This window comes from Poecilia reticulata, chromosome 8 (genome assembly GCF_904066995.2).
Source record: "Poecilia reticulata chromosome 8, P_reticulata-male-v2, whole genome shotgun sequence".
In the NCBI taxonomy this organism is placed as follows: Eukaryota; Metazoa; Chordata; class Actinopteri; order Cyprinodontiformes; family Poeciliidae; genus Poecilia; species Poecilia reticulata.
The window spans coordinates 25,465,461-25,485,888 of NC_088837.1; the positions used below are offsets into that span (position 1 = coordinate 25,465,461).

A 20,428-nucleotide genomic window follows, 5' to 3' on the forward strand; every position below is an offset into this window, starting at 1 on the left:
CTGGGGGCTATTCTGGGAGTGGAGGGGCTGCAGCCGTACACGTCCTGAATAATCCTGCCTTCCTGCCTTCATTCATGTGTCGATTAGCATTGAGTCCGTCTTATAAAAGCTCACGTTCCACTGGAGCTGACAAGCACATTGTTGACAACGGCACAAATGTCCCTTTTTTCCAAATCTGCCAGTTTTTCTTCAAGTGCTCCATGAGGTGTTGAATCCTTAAACGTTTCCCCTAAACGAATATTTGACTCTTTGTGTTGTTTTCTGTAAAATTGTCTGGAAGTTGCAGCTTCCAAAGGGAACATTTTAGGATTTTTATCGCAGGTTGGCTCTGGCGAGAAAGCAGGCGGACGTCTGAGACTCTGGGCAGCAGCTTCATGTTGATGCCCAGCCGCTCGCCACTTAAAACAGGTGGTGTGGAATAAAATATTTAACAGCATTCTCTGAATCTACACAGCGTTTAGTATCCTGTGCAGCCCGGCCCATATGTCGCAGCAGTAAATGCTTGCTAATTTGGTGAGGATGCCCGCCGCCCACCAGCGCCGCGTACTTCCAAGGTGTATTTATTCATGAAGTCCACTGAAACTGTCGACCGTCCAGAGATGCTTCAACATCAAAAATGAAGGCTATAAAGATGGCGTTGCATGTTTTATCATTAATTACCTTCCATCTCAGTCTGATTTTAAGAACGTTAATTTAAAAAAAACCAAAGAAGAAGAGCATAACAGCAGCCTCCATCACTGCTGAGCTCAGATTAATGTCGAAGTCGATCGCTTCGCAGAAGCTCCAAGTGACAGAATTAGACTTTAGCAGCGTTATCAACCGGTAAGTCTGTACATTAAGGCGACATCCGTCCCAATGAACTCGTACGCGACTTCATGCATGAGGACGCATTAATTAATTTGTGTGTAACCCTCATCAGGACTGCACATCTCATGCTCGCTTTAATGCAAAAACAATGCTTTAATTAATGCAACAACTAAAGATTTTCAGTCATTGTGATTCATGAGTTATTAATCATGTTCACGTCTTCATCAGAATGCAGTATGATGAAGGACGGGATGAGCTGAGCTGAGCTGAGCTGAGCGGCTGCAGGTAAAGTTACAACCGATCAAAAATAACAGCTGGGAATCTTCATTCACTGAGTTCACAGGCTTTGGACGGAAACTTTAAGTTTAAAAATGTATTTGCGTTTCTTACATCAAACCAACTTTACGGATAGAAGTGCCACCCGCTGGTATAAGACGTCATAAAAGTCCCAAAACTTTCATATAAATAGTTACTCATCAATAAAAAACCAGTGTAAATTCAGAAATTCAAAATTTATAAGTCCTGTTGAGTAAAATATTTTATTTAATATATGGTTCTCCATTAAATTAACATGCTTCCTGGAATAATTAGCTTTTTCATAGCTCAGGTTGCATAAATTAATTAGAAGTTTTATTTAAAATGTGTCTCTTCGGAGCTTTAAAGCAGGATTTGTGTTTCACTCCCAACATCCATCTCCGTATTTGCATGTTCCCTCTAAAACAATGAAACCCGGTTAGTTATGGACCCGAGAGTCCGCCCAGAACCAAACTAATGTAGCCTGTTGACAAACTGCAGCTTAACTCCTCAGACCTTGAAGTCCTGCTTTTTGTCACCAGGATGTTTCATATTCAGCTGCAGATTTATGGGCCCCTGTCCCCTGCTGCCGACGCCTCGGTGGGGCTACCCCCATGTTTATCTCTGAATTACAGGTTGGGCCTCTAAATACACTTTATATGTGGTTGTCAGCTGCTCACTGAGATTTCCGAGAAGTGGCAATTTTTCAGGTGAAATCAAAAAGCTGTATCGATTGCACCGACGGCGCAGAGTTCAGCTCCCAAAATGAAGTGCGGAGGTGATTTGAAGGCTTGGAACTGAACTGAGGCTCTTTGATCAGGAAATGTGAGGAGGAAACAGCTGTGACATGGTTGTCTTCACTGCAGATGAAAGCAGAGATGTGTTTCTATTGTGCATTTACAGTAAACATTGTCTGACAGAAACTTCGTCTCTTTGAGATGCAGGTTATGCAGGATTCAATCAAACCTGAAATTTGAAGGCGGGAAAAAGCCTCTTAATTAGTCGACTGTTCCTGGCTGCTCGGCTCGGTTGAGATGAAATATCACAGATAGAGACGGCGGCTTTCATGTTCACAACTTTCATGTGATGGATGCTTGTTGAATATCTGTGTGTTGCTCACAAACTTCACCATGGAGTCCAGCCCAAAGTCAGCAGACCTCCATCTCCTGAGGTCCTCCATCCGTCATGGCTGATTATACAGCAGGGCCTGCCAAAGCAGAGTGAGGCCTGGCTGTACCTCTGTCATTACCATAGTGTGGATATACTCTACATCGGTTCCCTTTCAAGCTCCTCGGCTGGTGGAGGCAGCAGAGGCTTTGGCTGCTGGGCGCTGCAGCGCGGGGCGTCAACCGCCTTCATTAATGATGCAGCAGACGCTGCCTCTGCTGCTGCCAAGACAGACAGACAGAGAGACAGAGAGAGAGAGGAGAGTCGGCCCCTGAACTGATCAGCCCCGTGGGTTAGCCTCTCTCTAACAACCGGCTGGCCCCGGTCCGCGGCGCCCTGCGTGCCCAGCACTCCCAGCTGGCCTGCAGTCCAACTCCTCGTCTAGTTAGTCTCCAACCACAGCCAGGCTGAAAGCGATCCGGTCCCAGAGCCGCTCGGGGCGGCGCAGGCAGGTGAGGTCGAGTGACAGACAGCGGTTAAGGATGCCTCAACCGCACTTTGCGAGCCGGAGAGATAAACGACATCCTGCCCGACTGGACGCCTTTCTGCATCTCTGCTTCTGCACGCGTCGCAGCTCTTCTTTTGAACTCGCCTCGTTATTTTTACCTGATGCGGTTTTTTCCATCAATTTGTTTCAAGCCAAAGCAGAAATGTTTTTTATCCCGGAAAGAAGAAAAAGTGGTGCCAATTTTGATTAAAATCAACCACCAAAGCTTTTTGAAAGTTGTGCCATCGCTGCCCTCTGGCCTTCCTTTATCAAAGCACAGACATGTACCAATTTGTAGCTCTGCCTGTCTTAGATAACAAGACGCTGTTACTCTCAGAGTATCGTACTGGTAATCTTATGCAACCATATGAAACCCAGTCGCCTGCAGTGAAACCTGCGAGGCTGCCTGGCTGGGACTGACTACCTGTTTTGTTTGGGCTTCAGGAACTCGTCTGCTCTCAACTTCCAAGTGTTTTAAATTGCTCTAATGTTGCACATTTAACAGAAAATGTAAAACGAGAGCAATTTAAAATCTTATCCTCTTAGGGGCCGCTTTGTGATGGATTCATCCCACACGCCACACTGTAATTATTTGAGTGGAAACTAAAACACACTTCTAATGTGCTTGTCAAACTCTAATGTGGATTGCGAGACGCATAGCGGCGTGATTGAAAGGTGTACTGTCCGCAGGAGCTGGTGTCCCACCATGCAAACCGTTCCTCTCTCCTCCCCAGCCACTCGCAGCAAAGTGGCATTTCCATTTTAAGATTGCCTTCCAAGTCCCTTTGTGAGAAGAATCGAATTACGCTGAAAAGCACCGATTGATTCTTTCGGAGCACAATAGTTTTCATCATTTAAGCCAATCCCAGCAGGTTTCGCTTTCCTTCAAGTACCTATTGAATCCGGTCCAAGAAGTCATTGTGACCAATTCATTGTTTCAAAATGGGTAAATGGGTGAAACCCAGCTCTGAGGAGCCGGCAGGGAGCGGCCGGGGGTCAAGAGTTCATCCTGCACCGCTCCAGGTCTGGGGCTCGTCACAGAGTCCATCCTGGGCCGTTTAACGGCGCCGTTGAGGACTGGACCCCAGATCACCACAGCTGCTGAATCAGCAGGAGGCAGAACGGCTCCGAGCAGCTGGAGACGCTTTCTTCATGCACGGCACATTCCTGATGTGAGGAGGGAGGCTGACCTGGAGGTGTTTGATAAATGAGCACCCACCCACATCCACGCTGGCCGATCCCCACCCACCCGGCCTCTGATTACCCTCTGAGGCTGGCCTAATCTCAAAGCATAGGCGGCGGCGGCGCGGCGCCACCCTAACCTCCCCACCTCGGCGGTGATGAAAGGCAGCGCAGGTGAGGAGTTCACCTCTCCACTCTGGCTTTAATCAACTTTCCTGCAGACATGCAGTAATGTAAAACAGAGGAAGAGAGGCCGATCGTGACTCCGACGCTCTAACAAGCCCCGTTTTCCCCTCCGCCACCTCCTCCTCCTCCGCTGCCTTGTTACCGGAGCGCGGCGCTACTCCAGCCCCACTCAGCAGCTCCTGGCGTCCGCTGCCAGGTCTGCAGGAGGCGGAGGAGCGGCCCGGCAGAACGCCTCTGGACCAGACTCAGAATGAGCTACCTGTGCTGACGGACAAAGCGAGCAGAGGAACTCTGGGTAGTCAACAAAGGGTTTGAGTTGGATCTGTCGCCAGAAGCGGCTGCAAGTGATGTTCAGCCAGCGATACATGGACCAGATCCATGTGCGCTGTCACACCGGCACTGATGCTGCGTATCAGTAAGACACTCCAGCTCTCTTCTGGAGAGATGCCAGCCTGATGAGCTGGAAGCAAGGCAGATTTCTCTGTTTTGGATGAATTTGACTTTTTTTTTTTACCCCTAGCTGCGACAAACCAGGGCAGAAAATCCCAGCTTGTCCTTCAGGGTTCTGTTTTTAGACACCATGCAGGGAAGGAAAGTCTGTGACTGTTGCTGCTTCATGTTAAAAACAGCAACTGAGAGGCAACTTTTTTCTTTTTTACTTGAATGTCATTAAACACAATTGTTGCGTATTTAACTTTTACATCAAGGGTCAAGAATGTCCTTAATTTGAAAGCATTTTAAAGTCTATCCCAGATAAACTACTACTGTTTGGTTTCTTTGTGTGATTTAAAATAAGATTTAGAAATAGTTCCTGGATCCTTCTCCGGTTTACTTATGATTTTGCTACATTAGATCTTTTTTTACTGTCAGAATAGTAAATGTTTTTTCCTACACCGTAAAATAACGAGCAATAAATACTGAAACATCAATGAGCCACAGAAACTGCATAACTGGATGTTTTAAACTGATATTTTTTACAGATAAGTGATAAAAAGAAAACATTGAAATACATCAGCAGGTGGCAAAATCTAAACATTAAGACTTGATTTTTCTTTGACATGATTTCTTCTTAATCATAACCAGTTGAAGTAAAAACTCTTTTACTGAGATTCCTGGTGCTGGTGTGAAAACGCTGACCTTTGACCCCCGGTGTTCTTCACCATCTCTGCTATGTCTCCATGGAAACGCTGCAGCGCCTGCTATGGGTCGCCGTCGTCCCTGTGGCTCGTCTGCTGGTTTTTGTTTTTTTTCTCGTCTGGAAGGGAAATTTACCAGCAACTTTCCAGGAACGGATCATTTTTGAAACAGAACCGGAAATAAATATTTATGATTTCCATCGAAAATCAACAAACGAGGCTGAAGCAGCAGCAGCATTCCTCTAAATAAAGCTGCACCGCCGACAAACTTAGTGACGCAAACTGCATTTCAACCATATGAAAGCCATTATGATTCAGTCATTCTACACAGGCCTGGTGCCTTACGAAAGGAGATGCATATTAATTGGAAAGTTTAGTGGAAGGAAAACGTGCGGTAGAAAATCCAGAGTATGGAGTTTAGACTGTTGCTCAGTGGTTCAGATCAAAGCAAAGTTTGCGTTTTATTTAGAAAGTCGCAGAGTCTGGAGGAAGAGAGGAACGGCCGGTGAAGTCCAGAGTTAATAAGTTTCCTCAGTCTGATCTCTGGAGTGCCGTGTCATCGGCTGGTTCTGGTCCACCGGGTTTCTGGTCACCACTGTTTAAAGCAATGACTTTTCTTTATTTGTAATTCAGTCATGTGACATGTGTCGAAAAAATCAAGACAAGCTTTTGAGCTGAACTAAAGAAATGAACTGACTTCATAGGAAACAATCGTAGAGCATCAGTGCCAAAGCTTTAAAACAACTAAAACATCAGAAAATCTCATTTTGTGAAATTTCCAGGATTTGCCTCGGTTAGTAGCCATGGCAACACAGGAAGCAGAAAAGTCTCCTGAAAGTGCTTTAATTTAATAATTTAGATATTCGACACCAGCTTATTGATGCTTGTGTCGTGCAGTGAAGGATGACACTGTTTTTGCCTTATCAATATTTTGCTCCACTCTTACAGTAAATTATTATTCTATCAGTAATGCAGCCGAGCAGATTTACATTCGCAGGTTTTGTCTTCCCTGTTTTGCACAGATGCATTAATTTTGATCAAAGAAACGTAATTAGGGAGCGTCTGATTCATTGGTTAGCTCATCCAATGAGCCAATTACTGAAAATCTGGAGTTAATCTGCAGCTGGAAAAAGTTTCACAACAATAAAATGACTCCAGGAACAGCAGAGCAACGGCACTGCAAACAAATATTTGTGTGTATTTGTGAGGATGTAATCGTTAATCAAACGGAGAACGAGCGAGGCGGCGGGTTGCTGGAAGACGATCCGTCGAGGCTCCGGTGGAAATAAGTGAGAGTTTCCTGTGAGTGAGCAGCTCTGCTCTGTTTATGTGCGATGTTTTATTAAAGGCAGCTGTCTGTTGTGTTTTAAAACGGAGCTCTCCTGACCTCCGCGGGAACACAGAGGACTGCTGAAATATTTACCAGCCGCAGAAATTGTCGCTCTGCCCATTGTAGCCCGATCAGTCATGTGGCCCGCGTGACCCGTGATTACTTCCAACCCCTGCCTCCCTGTCAGGCGACATGATCAGACCCTGGTGGCTGCTTTTGTCCTTTTCCCTCCGTAATGTAGTATTTCATGCTTTCGTGGCCGATGTGCTCGATCAGCACTATTCCCTGTGTCCCTGTGCGCCTCCCCCTTGTCCACCCCGTCCATTTCCTCCCTCCATTGGTTTGACACGCCCGGCGAAGAGCAGAGAACCGGCTTCTCATCCGGAGGACTCACTGGAAGTTTGGATCATGATGCGCTTATTGACTTTCCTTCGCCTCCCATCTCTGAAGCTTGTCTTGCAGTAATGGGGAATAAGGAGAAATGTCAAAACGACCAGGAAATGATATTATACTTCATTCTGCTGCTCTTATCTAAGTAAATTTATTCCTGATGAAATCGCAGCGCCGGTCGCAGGGCAAGTGGAATATCTCTTAACACCTAACGGTGACATCCTGTTTCAAAAGCTGCTATTCCACGAAGAAAGAGAATTAAAGTTTCACTAAAACAGCCGAGGGTGGAAGTCAATATGTATCTTGAGATTCCTGAATGAGATCAGATATAATCCTTCTGCTCTTTCCCTCCGTCGTTGGATAAACAGAGACGATCTCCAAGCTCTCTTTATTTATATCCTTAAGTCCAAACCCAAACCTTGACGGTATATTTTCCTTTTGAAGATCCTTTCCTCGGATTACGGCGCTCCTAATTGACTCAATTATTCCGTCCAGCCAAAGTTTGAGAAGTAAAGTGTGGGCTGTGAGGATTTCTCTGGCATTAAGTCGTCATTGAGGGGCCCCGGGCCCCGTGTATTTACTGCCAGAGCCCGCGTTTATCCGACCTGATGCCTCTAATGCGGGTATCAATCTCCACAATGCGTTCTGCCTCCAATATGGGTCGTGTCATCTCTGGTTAGTGGAGTCTCCTGATGAAATTGTCCAAAACTCCACCGATCAATCAGGCTTGCCGGGGGGATTGATTTTCTTTCATCTTTCTCGTCTTTTCTTTCTCTTGCTGCCCCTCTTGATTGCGAGGCCTCCGATGTTTCTCGTTGTAAGACGAATGTCGCGCGGCGGGTAAAGGATGCGTTGACCCGCTCTGTGAAGAGTTTACTTCTTTGGCGCCGGTTTCTGTCCCATCCTGATGTCCTCGGCGTCAGTAAATATTCTCTGTAGGAGCAGAAAGGCAGACGGCTTGGCCCCCGGTTTCCCTCTCTGGCTCCAGACGGCCCCCGCCCCCCATTTCTGTGGGCCTCACGACTTTCCCCATAATGAAATATTCACAGGTCACTGGTTCCCTGAGAAATGATGGGGGTCAGTCAATTGCTTTTCAGCGAGTAATTTTCTCCCCCTTCACACGGCCCGGCTTGTCGTGTTGACAGTCATTAGCGCAGGAGGAAGGCTGGATCGAAGCGCGAGTGTGACACTTGTCAGACAGTAGCAGTCTTTAGCTGCTCTGCCTCTCTTATTTCCCGCAACCCTTTCTTCCTCTATTTTATCTGGCTTTTACGCTCCTTTTTGTGCAGCAGCCTGCTGCTTTTCAGCACCAAGTCGGCTGGATAAATCACACCGCTGCTGCTGCCGCTGCTGCTTTTTTCCTCCGGCCTTTATTTGTTCTCTCTCTCTCCTTTCTCAAGTTGGTTAAATCTATCCCTTCATGTTATTATGTTGAAATTACCTGGCTGTTTTCTTCTAAATGTCCCTTTCTGTGTTATGAATCGCTGTGAAATGAGGCCATCAAAAGCCAATCAAAAGAGACACTTTGGATTTGGCGATTGGTGATTAGACCTCTGGAAATCCCAGGGAAAGTTTAGCTAAGGCTCTTTTTTCTTTATGACTCGCAGTGACCTTTAAAGATATTAACATTTGACATGATGAATGGCGCACAGAGGAGACAGAGACTTTTCCTATTAACCGACCCCCCCTCCCCAACTCCACATCTCTCTTTCTTCAAAGGTGGAGAGAGAGAGGCAGCGGTGTTAAAAACAAAGCGCGGCTGTTTGAGTGGGGGTCTCTGCTGGCAACGCCGCTGCAGATGGCTTGCCTGACCCCGAGGAAAACTCCAATTAGCTAACAGTAATGGCTGGGCCCGCTGCCGTGTGTCTGCAGGCGGTGGTGCAGCTGACCCTTAGGCCTCGCGCTCCCTCGTTCTGCTAAGACGTGATGGAGAGCTGCGGCGCAGCCGTGGCAATCTGTTTCCATTGTGTCAGCTTCCACACACATGCATGCGTGCCTGTGTGCTCAGGTTACACCAATATATCCTGAAGATTCCTTAAATAACTGCTGGATGTCACCAGCCAGGCGGCTCTGATATGATGCGGGTCTGCAGGAACACAAATGAGGGTCTGGATCTGGACGTTTCTGCACAGGGAGCCGGATCAATTTGCCGGCTGTTCTGGTCATTAACCAGAAGAATAAACGCCTTAAAATAAACGGCTAAATTTAGACCAAGAGGCTGTGATGTCGCTCAGAAACTTTGGTGGTTATGAATTCAAATGAGCTGATGACACGTGAGTTTGAATCCAGATGCAGGCTGCAGATTGTCTCCAATTAGAGAGGCTTGTATTTCATGTCCCATCATTACTGGATATCTGACAGGCCCCAGTAGGCCTGCAGGTTGTAACTTACAGTATACAAACAACATTACGGTGCTAGAGTTTCTGTCTCTGCCATCTGGTAATGTGGCCCAAATGTGATTTCCTCTGTATTGGCCTGTGGGGATACCCACTCTGAAACACCATGTTTTCATAAACTCTGACAAGTTTCACTTTTTTTGGTTCTTATTATTTTTAGGAAAGTAAATCAGTGGCATCAGTCAGTCCCTACCAGCTGAGTATTACAGCCATTTATTTCCATCAATTGTGTCAGATTGGAAAACACAAAGCATTGAATGGATAGAAAATCTGATCCAAAACGTAAACGGTGTATTTACTGCATGATGGTTTTTGGTGTGTTTGCATGGAACTGATGCTCTGAGGTTCCAGGTTTTATAATTAGATGAGAGTTTGTGGCTCTGGCTGGATGCAGTGAGAAATGTTCTGCTGAAAACAAATTCTTGTCTGTTTCCTTGTTATCGGAAACAATTACCACAAAATATTGGGATAAAATTTTAGGTCAGTGTTGCTCATCGCTGATGGGACACAACAAACATTTAAAGAAGAAAAGGATGGAGCCAAATCCTGGAGGCTGCAGACGACCTGCACTGCCAAAACACCCAACCTCAACACGTGTTTGTATCTTATTACACTTAAAATAAGAAGTTTTCAGCAATATATTGGTGTCTGATTTAAGTGAATAATTCATGCACTAGTTACCTACATAAAACAATCTCCTACATCTTGTTGAAAACTTATTTTTATGTTAGTTTTGTCTTATTTTAAGTGCATTAAGATTTTCACACCAGAAACACAAACAAAATACTTTCAAATATTTAAGACTTTGTGTTTTTGAAGTGTAAGGTTCAACGTTCAGAAGGACAAACACCATCAGCACGCAGTCAGGCTTAGATCAAAGCACTCACCTCAGAATGGCCTAGTCAAAGTTTTGACCTGAATTTAATTAAAAATTGAGTTAAGGTTTGTCCTCCAGTCTGACTGAGCTTCATGTGATGCGACTCTTTTTCAGAGGTTTGATTGATAAACACTGACCCACCCCGGGACTTTTCCTGGCACCACAACGTTTCTAACGTTAAACTTTTCGTTTTAAGTTCTTTGAGATCAATTACCACATATTTATTTATTTATAAGCTTTTTATACCTTCACACCAAAATCCCGACAAAAACAACTCTTCCAGCTAAACTCAAATAAGGAGCAAAACATCCCAGATTTCGTTTCTGTTGGATCAGAGAATCAAAGCATCACTACCTCTGACTGAAACACGCAGAAATAAGAAAACAACAGCGAAGCGTCTCATGTACAAGCGTCTATTATCTTGTCAGTCATGGCGTCTGCAGCAGGACGGTCAGACTGTCATCACAGGAACACGATGGCAGAATAAAACCATAAATGCAGCGTGGGGCCGACGGGGAGAGGGGGGGGCAGCAACCAACTGTTTGGACGCTTGACTTGCGTCAGTCCCGTTCCTGTCCTACAATGCTGTCCTGTCTTTCCTACTCTCTTTACAAGCAGCTCCTTTTCTTTGAAAGTCTCGTCCTCGATTATGTGGCTGAATGGAAAACGAATGCTGCTGCCTCTTCCCCCTTAATGCAAATCAATGTTTTTCCAGCCACTAGTTTTAGAAACAAATTCTCTGCACTCTGTCCTCAACTGTAGTAATTTCCCTTTGAATAAAAACATGACAACTTTATTTATTTATTTCCCCGGCCTGCTTGTTTATTCATTCATTCCTTTCAGTTTTTCAGCCCTCTTCTCGCCGTGTGTGTTTGCTGAGTGTGCAACCTCTTTTCCAGGCGTCGCCCTGCAGCGCTCGCTCTCAGCCTCGCATCTTCGCTCCAGCCGCAGTCTCACTTTTCCGCCCGTGGCTGAAAAGCAGCCGGGTCGGTTAGCTGGTTGGTTGTGGGGTAAAAGTGCTTTGCTGAAGGGAAACGGGGGGATTGGATGAGAGTTTTGAAGGAGAGTGAGAAATAAGGGGGAACGTCTGACTGTCAGGCTTCTGCTGTAATGAACGTAATAAAGGAAGATTAAAACCAAGGCATTGTTTGGTTAAACTTTAATTTGACAGCTAAAACCCCTGTTACTACAACTCTCCATCTAAAGAAGAGCCGTGGTTAATTAGGAAGGTCAGATCTCTGCTTCCACCAACGGGGGAATGTTTGAGAAGCTGCAGCAAAACTGAATATCCATCTTTCATCAGAAAGCTTAAAGGTGGTTTGATGTTGTTGGGTTTAGATGAACATGAATCTTTGAAGTCGTGTGTGTGTGTGTGTGTGTGTGTGTGGTGTGTGTGTGTGTGTGTGTGTGTGTGTGTGTGTGTGTGGTGTGTGTGCTGAACAGAACCTGCTGTGTATCACTATTACAGCTCGTGTCAACATGTAAACATTGCGCAGCATCAATCTTGCACTCAGCACAAGTAGACGGAGCTATTACGTTAAAAGCCCATTTGCCCGACATGTTCTGTACCAAACATGGCCTCCTCTTTCGGTGGGAGGAGCCTCTTCCGGCGAATATCGATAAGCTCATTGATTGATCGATGGTCCCGGGTGATTCCTCGATCTGCCGCGGTTTCAAATGAGCTTCGAGTGCTTCGCCGCCCAGAGGGGAAACTTGCACACAAACCCTGTAATGAGAATTCAGCAACTTATTTTGAGCTGCAGAGCAAAACGTACGTGTTCCCCGCTTCCAGAGGAGAGATGTGCTGTTTGAAATTGAAAATGAAAATTGTTGCATGGTGTTGTGAGATTTAGAGAAAGATTCAGTCGGGCAGAGCACTTCAGCTGATAACTGTACAAAGTCAATCTCCTCCTCCTGAGGTTTTACGTGGACTTTCCGGCGTCATGTAGTTAAAAGTGCATCGGCTGTGGATGGGCGAGTGGGATGTGCAGATTAATGCCGTGGAAAGCCATCCCTCAAAGTGCTTAGAATAATTAGAGTCAGGCTTCCAACAGAATGGGCATGTCAGTGGAGGAAATTGTATTTTTATTTACTGTGTTGGGTCTCCCTTGGCCTCCCCCTCGCTCTGTCTCTGCCTCTCTCCATTTGTACGTTGGCGGCGGCGCTCGGTATTCAGGAGCCGAGCGTTTCTCAAAGTGTCTTAAAGGTGCTGTCAGCGCGCCATGATGCATCTCTCGGATTTGTATCTCTGTGTGTTTCCACGTGTGGGCACACGGCAATTTGTATTCAGGAGTGGATCTCGGTTCTGGGGGTGTGTGTATGCTAATCTGCAGCATTAGCATGTGCTTACCCAAAGCTGCACGTGCTTTTACGACTCTGAAGGAAAGTCAGTGAGTTCGGCCATGTTGGTAGCCAACATTTCCTCCTGGTGACATCATTGAAGACAGAAATGTTGTTTTTTTGTTTGACCTGCTAATGAGTGTTTTTACATTTTACCAATAATCTGGTCAACCTGGGATGATAGTTCAGAAAATGTCATCAACTCCTGACACACAATGCAAGATTTAATTTCTCCATTATGTTTAAAATCATTAAATCTGCAGCGCTACATGCAGCTAGCTTCCTCAGGAAGGAATCCAGAATAATTAAAGACTTAAATCAAACAGTGGCTTAGTTTGAAATACATGTTGCAGATGCGTCCAGATAGTGCATGAAGCTGCAGCGGCTTCCTCCTCCCTGCGCCCTGCAGAGGCTTCTCCCACCTCGGTGCAGTGGACGCTGCGGGACAGCGAGGCGGGCCATTGATAAATTGATCAGAGTGAAATTGTGGAGTAGTGAGACATGCTCTAAATCCCTCCTCCCCCATCGCCACACGTCCCACGGCCGTGCGCACACATACGCACGCCGGCTCTGGCATCAATTATTGTGGATTGCGTGGTTGACAGAGTGTAAACCAGGTGCCAGGCCTCAATCCAATTAAAGAGATTTAATTGGGGGAAATAAATGGAGTGTGTCCACAAAGTGCTGGCTTGCCCACATTTAGAAGATTTCCCTTACCTTTTTCAAAAGTGAGCTTTTGTTTATGAAAGACTGATTGAATCTAATAAAGCCTTAAGGCTGTTGCTTTTTTCCCAGAGTGCCTTGCTCCACAGGTCAGTAATGCAAACAATCCAATTTCTCCAGGGCGAGAGCTGCAGTGGCATGTAGAAATGGGATTATTATCCCAAATGGGCCCAGCAGTGATTTTAGGAGACACTTCCACATGCTTTAAATTCCCAGAGATGCTTTTAAAACAAATGTGTCGTCCTGAACGCCAACATGGACGTCTGCTGGGCCGGTGAGCGGATCGCCTGCAGGGCTGCGTACGGCGAGCAGTTAGAGGAGCTAAAGAGACGTCTGACGCCGTCGGCTGGACCCGACTCTTCTACGCCCAGATCTTTTCTATCCAAATTTGTCTCCAGGGATAAGAGAGTGTGGCTCGTTCCCGTCCCACCCCACCCTAAACCCCTCGCAGCGGACGGACATGCATAATTCAGGATTGTTATCTGTCTGTTGCCTAACCCCGTCTTTCCCTCCAAACACGCACGGATCTGCAATGAAACAGTATGACTGCACATCAATGATTCACCAGACAGCACCAGCACCTCCCTCTCCTCCTCCTCTCCGTTGAGGGAATCATATGAAGCCGACAGGGACTCCACAGGCATGCAACTTCCTATAATTGGGATGAAAAAAGGCAGAGCCGGGGAAATGCTGCATCAGGGATCTGGCGAAAGCGGCATAGGTGTTCAAACAGCCACTCAGCAGTGTCAGGCGGCAGATGGGCGACTGGGTGTCGACGTCGGCCCGCTCGTTAGCCACCAGGAGGAGAGGGTGAGGCGGTGGCGTGCCGAGTGGCTTTTAAAGAGCGAGAAACACTTGAGAGTTTGGCTGCATCTGTGTGAAGAACTCAGAAGTGAAACAGAGCTGGAACTGCAAACGGTGCCTTAGCCTTCCAGGCTTCCCGCGGCGAGCGTTCCTGTTTATCCTCCCAGGTCTCCAAACGCTCACCTTCTTTCTTAAACATCACAGGAGCGAATCAGCAGACGAGTGATTGTACAAGTTTTCTCAAGCTTTCAAGAATTACCACCATTTCATCATGGATAATCACAGTTAATAACCCTTCTCATTAAGGAGACGAGAATCACGGGTCATTAATATTGTTAATATCTTCTCCCTTTCCTTCTCTTCTATCCCTCTTATTCCCCTTCCCTGCATGCCAGAGGGAGTGGAAACAAAAGGATGACTAAAAAAGAGCTTAGCGTGACAGTGATTAACCGATCGGGGTAGATGGACTGTGATGAATCAAAGTTATCTCTCAAATCTTAATAACTGGAATTAGCCCCTGATTAGATGAGCTTTGGCTACAGCGGCGAGTCGTTGGCTTCTTTACTTCAAAGAATTCCCGCCTTGTAAACCTGTCTCTCCTTTCAGTGCAAAATGAAGGTAAAAAAAAGGAAAAGGAGGAAGCAAATAGGCCAACCGAGGCTGGAGAGAGAGATGCAAACACAAAAGGAGTGAATAGAAGAGATAAGGCAGAGCTACAGCTGTTTTCCTGCCAGCGTTCAGTCATTATCGGGGTTCTTCCTCCACGAACATGTTCGGGGTCCAGAGGGAGGTGTCAAACTCTCCCTGACAGGGGTCATAATGAGACTGGCACTCTCACACATTTGCATATGTTTGCCTTTGTCACAGCGGTCAAGGAATGTCATGTTGAGATTCCTGCATGCTTAAGTAATGACATTTTGTCCCCACGAGGAACTCTGGCCCCCGTATCATAACCTTGGCACGCAGTGGGGGAGAGGGGGGCCGCATTAACATGACAATCAGCTGGTTCTAAAACAAATGTTGTCATTTCGTCCCCTGAGGGTCAGAAGACAACAGAGTGGAGCAGCTTTACGGGTTTATATGAGCGGATCGTCGCCGTTCAGGCATCACTTCTCCCTCTGCCCGGGTCGGATCGATAGCAATCTGAAAGAAGTCGTTCGGTTTTATCCAGTTTTTAACAGCACTTAACACCAGTTTCACTTTGTTTTGACGACTTCAGAAGAAAAGTATCTGAAAAGGTTGTGCGGTTTGTTTCCGCTGGGGTCAGACGCTGCGCTTGTCTTTTGTCTCCGAGTCTGAACACCAAACTGGATGCTTCCCACAAGTTAATCCAAATTTTGACACCCAGTGTGAAGTAATTAGTCCCAGATGTAAATATCTGTTATGCAACAAAAGAGGCATCAGCACTGAAACCGACAATTATCTCCTCTTATGGTGTTGGCAAAATGCTGTGAGTCTAACCAAGTGGAACTGATGGCTTTTTCACGGGGCCTGCAGGCTTTATTTGGTTCTGTTTTCCTTTATTTATTTATCTGCATTTTTACCAGGCGGCGCCGGAGCCCAGACAGCCCGGTGCGACTGAGACAGACAGGTTCATTACATGTCACCGGAGTTCAAAGTGATCCTCTGTCTGCTCTGTTTATTAAGAGGCGCTGCAGCGTCTCTAAGGTATAGTAACACTTGCAGTCGCGGCGCTAAGAGCAGTCCCATCTCGATGCGAGGGTTCGCACGCGGCGCCTCGGCTGCAGCGTAATGAAGAAATCAGCAAGGGATTGAGGAAAATGAACTCTCTTTCTAATACCTCCATCCGAGGCCGTGGAGCAAATAAGTGCTCTCAATAACGAGGAAAAATCAGGTTAGAGGGGATGAAACACATGTGACACGTGAAAACGATTAAGCCTCTCAGAAAAGCGGCGGAGAGACATGCACAAAATCCAAATTGACTCGGACGCAGAGCGAAGACACTCAGTGTTTATTTTCATGAATTGATTTTTCCTCAAATGAGATGGAAAAATGGAAAGAAGGGAGTTTGCAGAGGAGGAAATGTGAGACAAAACAATAACCCGCTCCCCAGCCTATTTGAAATCATAAACCTACAGCGGTGGATGTTGTGCTGCTGCTGCTGGTGGTGGAGGGGGCGTGGGGGGGTTTGAGGGGTTGGGGGGTGAATCTGCATTAAATTGGGCTGCTTCTCCGCGCTTCTCCGTTCTCACTTGCGTTGCTGTAATTGGTTGACTTGGAGGAGGGGAATAACCGCTGCACCAAATATGTGGCTCATCATGTGAATCTCTGCTGAAGCCGTTTTGTTTCCTTGTTGTTGTTTACCTCCTCTCCGTCTCCCTCTCCTGGCTCACCTTGGACTCGCTGTGTGGCATGTGGTTGTAATTAACACATGCTGCAGCCTCTGGTGAGTGTGAACACAGAGACTTAGAAGAAGATCATGTGGCTCTCCTAATTAAAATGGACCCGGCTAGACGGCTTTTATTTATGCGCCTTCAAGACTAAATGAATGCCAGTTGCCTGCAGAAATCATCTCGGGCCGTCTCTTCGCCGACTGTCGGCGTGCGGGGCTACAATTAACCGAGCATCAGCACCAGAACAACCAGAGGCTTTCATGTCGTTGGCTGAACACCACTCGGTGTTTCGTTTGTGTTGCATCAACTGGGATCCGAGCGTTGGCCTCCGCTGAGCTGCTTTCCTCTACACCCTGCGACGGCCCTGCGGGATTTATCGCCGGTTTGCCACCATCACTGTCAGCCGGTCATTAAAACCAAATGAGCGTTCTTCTACAGAGCCTTTGGAAGAGAACAATTTTCAGACGCTGAACAGCTTATGGTCCACTTAAGAAAATGTTGTATGGTGTGTAATATTGACGAAGCGCGTTTTCTGCGTGTGTTCGCTCAGATCCAGTGTGGATCCTCCTCAAACGCTGCACAGCTGCTTAATGTATGTTTACTGCTGTACAGCAGGAAGCATGTTGGGTAAAAAGGCCTTTGGTGAAAAATGATCCAGGCTGCTCGTGAGCGCGCTGAAGCTATAAAGCTGCCCACTCCATCACGGCTCCTATCGCCGAGATTGATCAGCTCGCTCCCATTTGAGTGATTTCCCTCCGGATTCAATGCAACGCAATTAGTCGCCTGCCGTATTTTGCCTTTGCGTTACTCTGTGACCCTCCGTCGCACGTATGAGTCAGTGCGGCACTGTGCTGTTATGAGCTCCTGCTAACAGCTCCTGTATTGGAGCAGCTCCACTAAAGAGGATCAGGGATGGCTGGCCAGCAGCCAGGCGGTTGTACCTGCGGAGAGCGAGTTCAGCTCTGACCATGTGCAGCGGGGTTAACACCAGTCAACGTGTCTGAGTGTCTCTGAGACACCGGGCATCACCATGAACGCCCTCTGACCTCCCTGGCTCCTGATGCAGACTGTAAAATCAGACATCCTCTCCAGAAGTGATCTCCTTAAGTAAGGGTTTCCAATCCAATTTTACAGAAGGAGAGTGCTTAAGATTAGAGATAGTGTTTTTATTGTGCTCTTCAGTAATAGAAGGAGTGAAGGGAGAGATTGAGGGAAGGAAAGGATGGCAGATCGATACGGGCTGCTCCCTCTGCTTGCCTTTACTCTTCGTCATCGTGCCTGTGGAGACGAGGTTCAGGCGGCTCGGGGCGGCAGGCCGAGCAAGGAGGGCATTAAAATGTCGCTGCTCTCCTCCCATAAACACTGCCGATAGAACCACGACTCGTACTGCGGCCGTAACAAAGAGCAATCTCTTCTGCAGAATGAGGTGTGAAGCGTACCTGACTGCTTTGTCAGAGGTTTTTTCATTAGGCACTGAGGATGTTTGGCGGGCCGGCTCGGCCCAGAGAAAAGGGCGTGTGGCGCTCTGGGACGAGTGCAGCTCGCCTGATTTGCATGGGCCTCTTTTCTTCTCCCAGTCCATTTCCAGTTGAATAACTCGTTTGTCACATACATCAGAGGAAGGCGAAGATCATACGAGAGGCAGTGTTACTTTGTGTTTCACTAATGAGGCCTGTACTCTCCGCCTCCTTGCTTTTGCCTTGCTGCCCTTTGAAACGGCAGCGACACGGCGCTGCAGCGCTGTAGCAGAGTTCCTCCTCTGCTGCGCAGCTGCAGGCGGCGATGCTGCTTTCGTGCCACTTGCTCTCGGTCCTTGTTGCACTTTTCCAAGGACCGGACCGACGAGAGCTAAACGAGTCCGTTCCTGACACACACGGAGCAACTGGAGCTGAAGTTGAGCCACGATGAGTAACAAACACTTACATCTGACTCTAAACTCACCTATAGCCAAACAAATAAACCAGGATAAAACAAACAAGAAAGCAGAGCTGGAAGCGTCGCCGTGATGAAAGAAGAAAGAACAAAGCTGGGAAAAACTGCCGAGTTTTTAGGGAAATAAAGAGTTTCAGTTCTGGACAGGAAGATTCTGTCAGTCGGTACAAAGTGTTTATTCAGACGTTCAGGTCGGGCTGGCCTTGACTCTCATTACCAGCTGCTTATCCAAACAGTTTAGGATGAAGATCATTTGGTTTTGTTCAGCTGTGACTCCTTCATGCGCCACTCCGCTTGACGGCCTTCTAATTGTTATTAATGGCCGACAAGAAGAACAATATTTCTGGGATTTCATTTTCTTTCCAGCGCGCAGATCATTATTTTTCTTGCTTTATTGATCAGCTGGTGGTGCAGCTCACCTGTTCGCCTGGCAGACACAGAGCGGCATCAATGAGAAGATGAATGTGATGCTTCCACAGCTCCATCATAACCTCAGAGGAAAGCTCAACGCTACGCAGGATGACGTTGCATGGAAACCGTGTTTATAGATCCGATTATCCCAGCCTGGATACCAAACCTCCGAAGACGTGTGAGGTTGTTTGCAGCTGTAGCTCAAGTGGACGCCGGTTTTTCTCTGTAAACTCTTAAAAACACTGACGGCGTTTATGGGCATGTGTGTTGACAGCGACTAAATAAAAGAAATACCTGCAGCTTTGATCTGTTTAATGACGTGAGCCGTGTTTGATGTACAAACGCAGCAGCAGCGTCGTCTTGTTTCCGGGGCTGCTGAGCGCGCTCTGCCTCCGCCGGACTGCTGATGTGTTGACGGCTGGCCGCTTTAAAGCAGGACACAGGATCCGGTGGTACTTTGAGCTCTCCTACCGGGAGGTGCATCCTCTTTTTTTTTGAGGTAGCAAACCCCATTCTCCTTTTAAAATGGGCGCTTAGAAGTTGAAATTTGCCAACATCAAGAGCTTCCTTGAATTAGGATGCCCTGCACTGCAAGTGTGTTATATAATGCCATGACTGGAGGCAGAGAAAAAGTGGAGCACAGGGGTAGAGATTAAAAAAGTTTCTGCATAAAAAGAGAGGAGGGAGGAAGAGATGAGCATAAAAGGGAAGGAGGGGGAGGAGGACTGAGGGAGAGACAGAGGAGATGGAAATCCAGAGTAATAAAAGGCGGGAGGAGGGGGTGTTTGGGTCGGCTCCTCCAGCAGGAGGCTGGTCAGCTCCTCTCAAGGCTCCGCTCTTTTTTCATTTAGATAATGGAGCATTTCGTTAATTGGCAGCGCACAGTTTAGGCCGAGCTTTGTTTGCCAACACGTCAGAGCAGAATTATTTCCACTACATTTACAGCAGAGTGTTGCTCAGCTTCCTCTCATTAAAGCCTCCTGCCCAGATCGAGCTTTCTCTGGAAATCTGCAGGCAGAGGCCAGAAACCACTGCAGCAAAATGAAACGGAGAGGAATAAAACCCATTTATCTACTATCTCACCATCCGCAGCCGGCTTGTAAAGAACCAGACAGAAACTTCTCTATCTGTTTACCGTTATTGTTTTTTTGCCACTCATAAAGCCTCACTTCTGGCTGCGGCGTTTCCTCCTCCTCCCTTTTCAAAAGAGTTATGCGTTGCGCTCGCATGATCTGTATCTTTAAATGTGATTGAGGGTATTTGCAGGGGGTGTTATTGGATTGTGGTGTTATTGTCTCACCTTTTCCCTCCGTGTTTTTAATGCCGGGATGGATATCCGCTCCAGCAGCACTGATCTCACTGTTCTGCTCATTAGGCCGGATTCTCAGAGACTAGTGCTTCGCAACAATAAGACACGCACTTCTGTAGTCCAGCCATTACCGAGTTTAACAATGTGCACCAGCCAGAAAAGTCCATTATTTCTGCAGCTCATCATCCCAAGCATCCACACGAGACAAAGGGGCTGTGAAACCGCTTCGGTGCGAAGGCCCATCTATCACTGAAGTCAGGAGCGGAGACAGGGGGGGGTAAGAAAAACATGCGGTGCAGATGC

General features: G+C 47.0%; 2 protein-coding genes across 20 annotated transcripts in view; one reads left to right on the forward strand and one right to left on the reverse strand.

The window, feature by feature from the left end:
* The window catches only part of rbfox3a (RNA binding fox-1 homolog 3a), a 553,564-nt gene that overhangs the window by 478,846 nt on the left and 54,290 nt on the right, over positions 1 to 20,428 (forward strand). The window lies entirely within an intron of this gene.
* The window catches only part of LOC145552644 (uncharacterized), a 158,554-nt gene that overhangs the window by 11,638 nt on the left and 126,488 nt on the right, over positions 1 to 20,428 (reverse strand). The window contains exon 7 of one of the 3 annotated variants that reach the window (XM_081610329.1): positions 10,845 to 11,276. The exons of 1 other annotated variant lie outside the window; for it this stretch is intronic. In XM_081610329.1, the coding sequence (XP_081466455.1) occupies positions 11,075 to 11,276 (202 nt within the window). In that variant the 3' untranslated portion in view covers positions 10,845 to 11,074. Of the gene's footprint in view, positions 1 to 10,844; positions 11,277 to 20,428 lie in introns of those variants that run through there. One more of the 3 variants, XM_081610328.1, reaches the window with a different exon arrangement.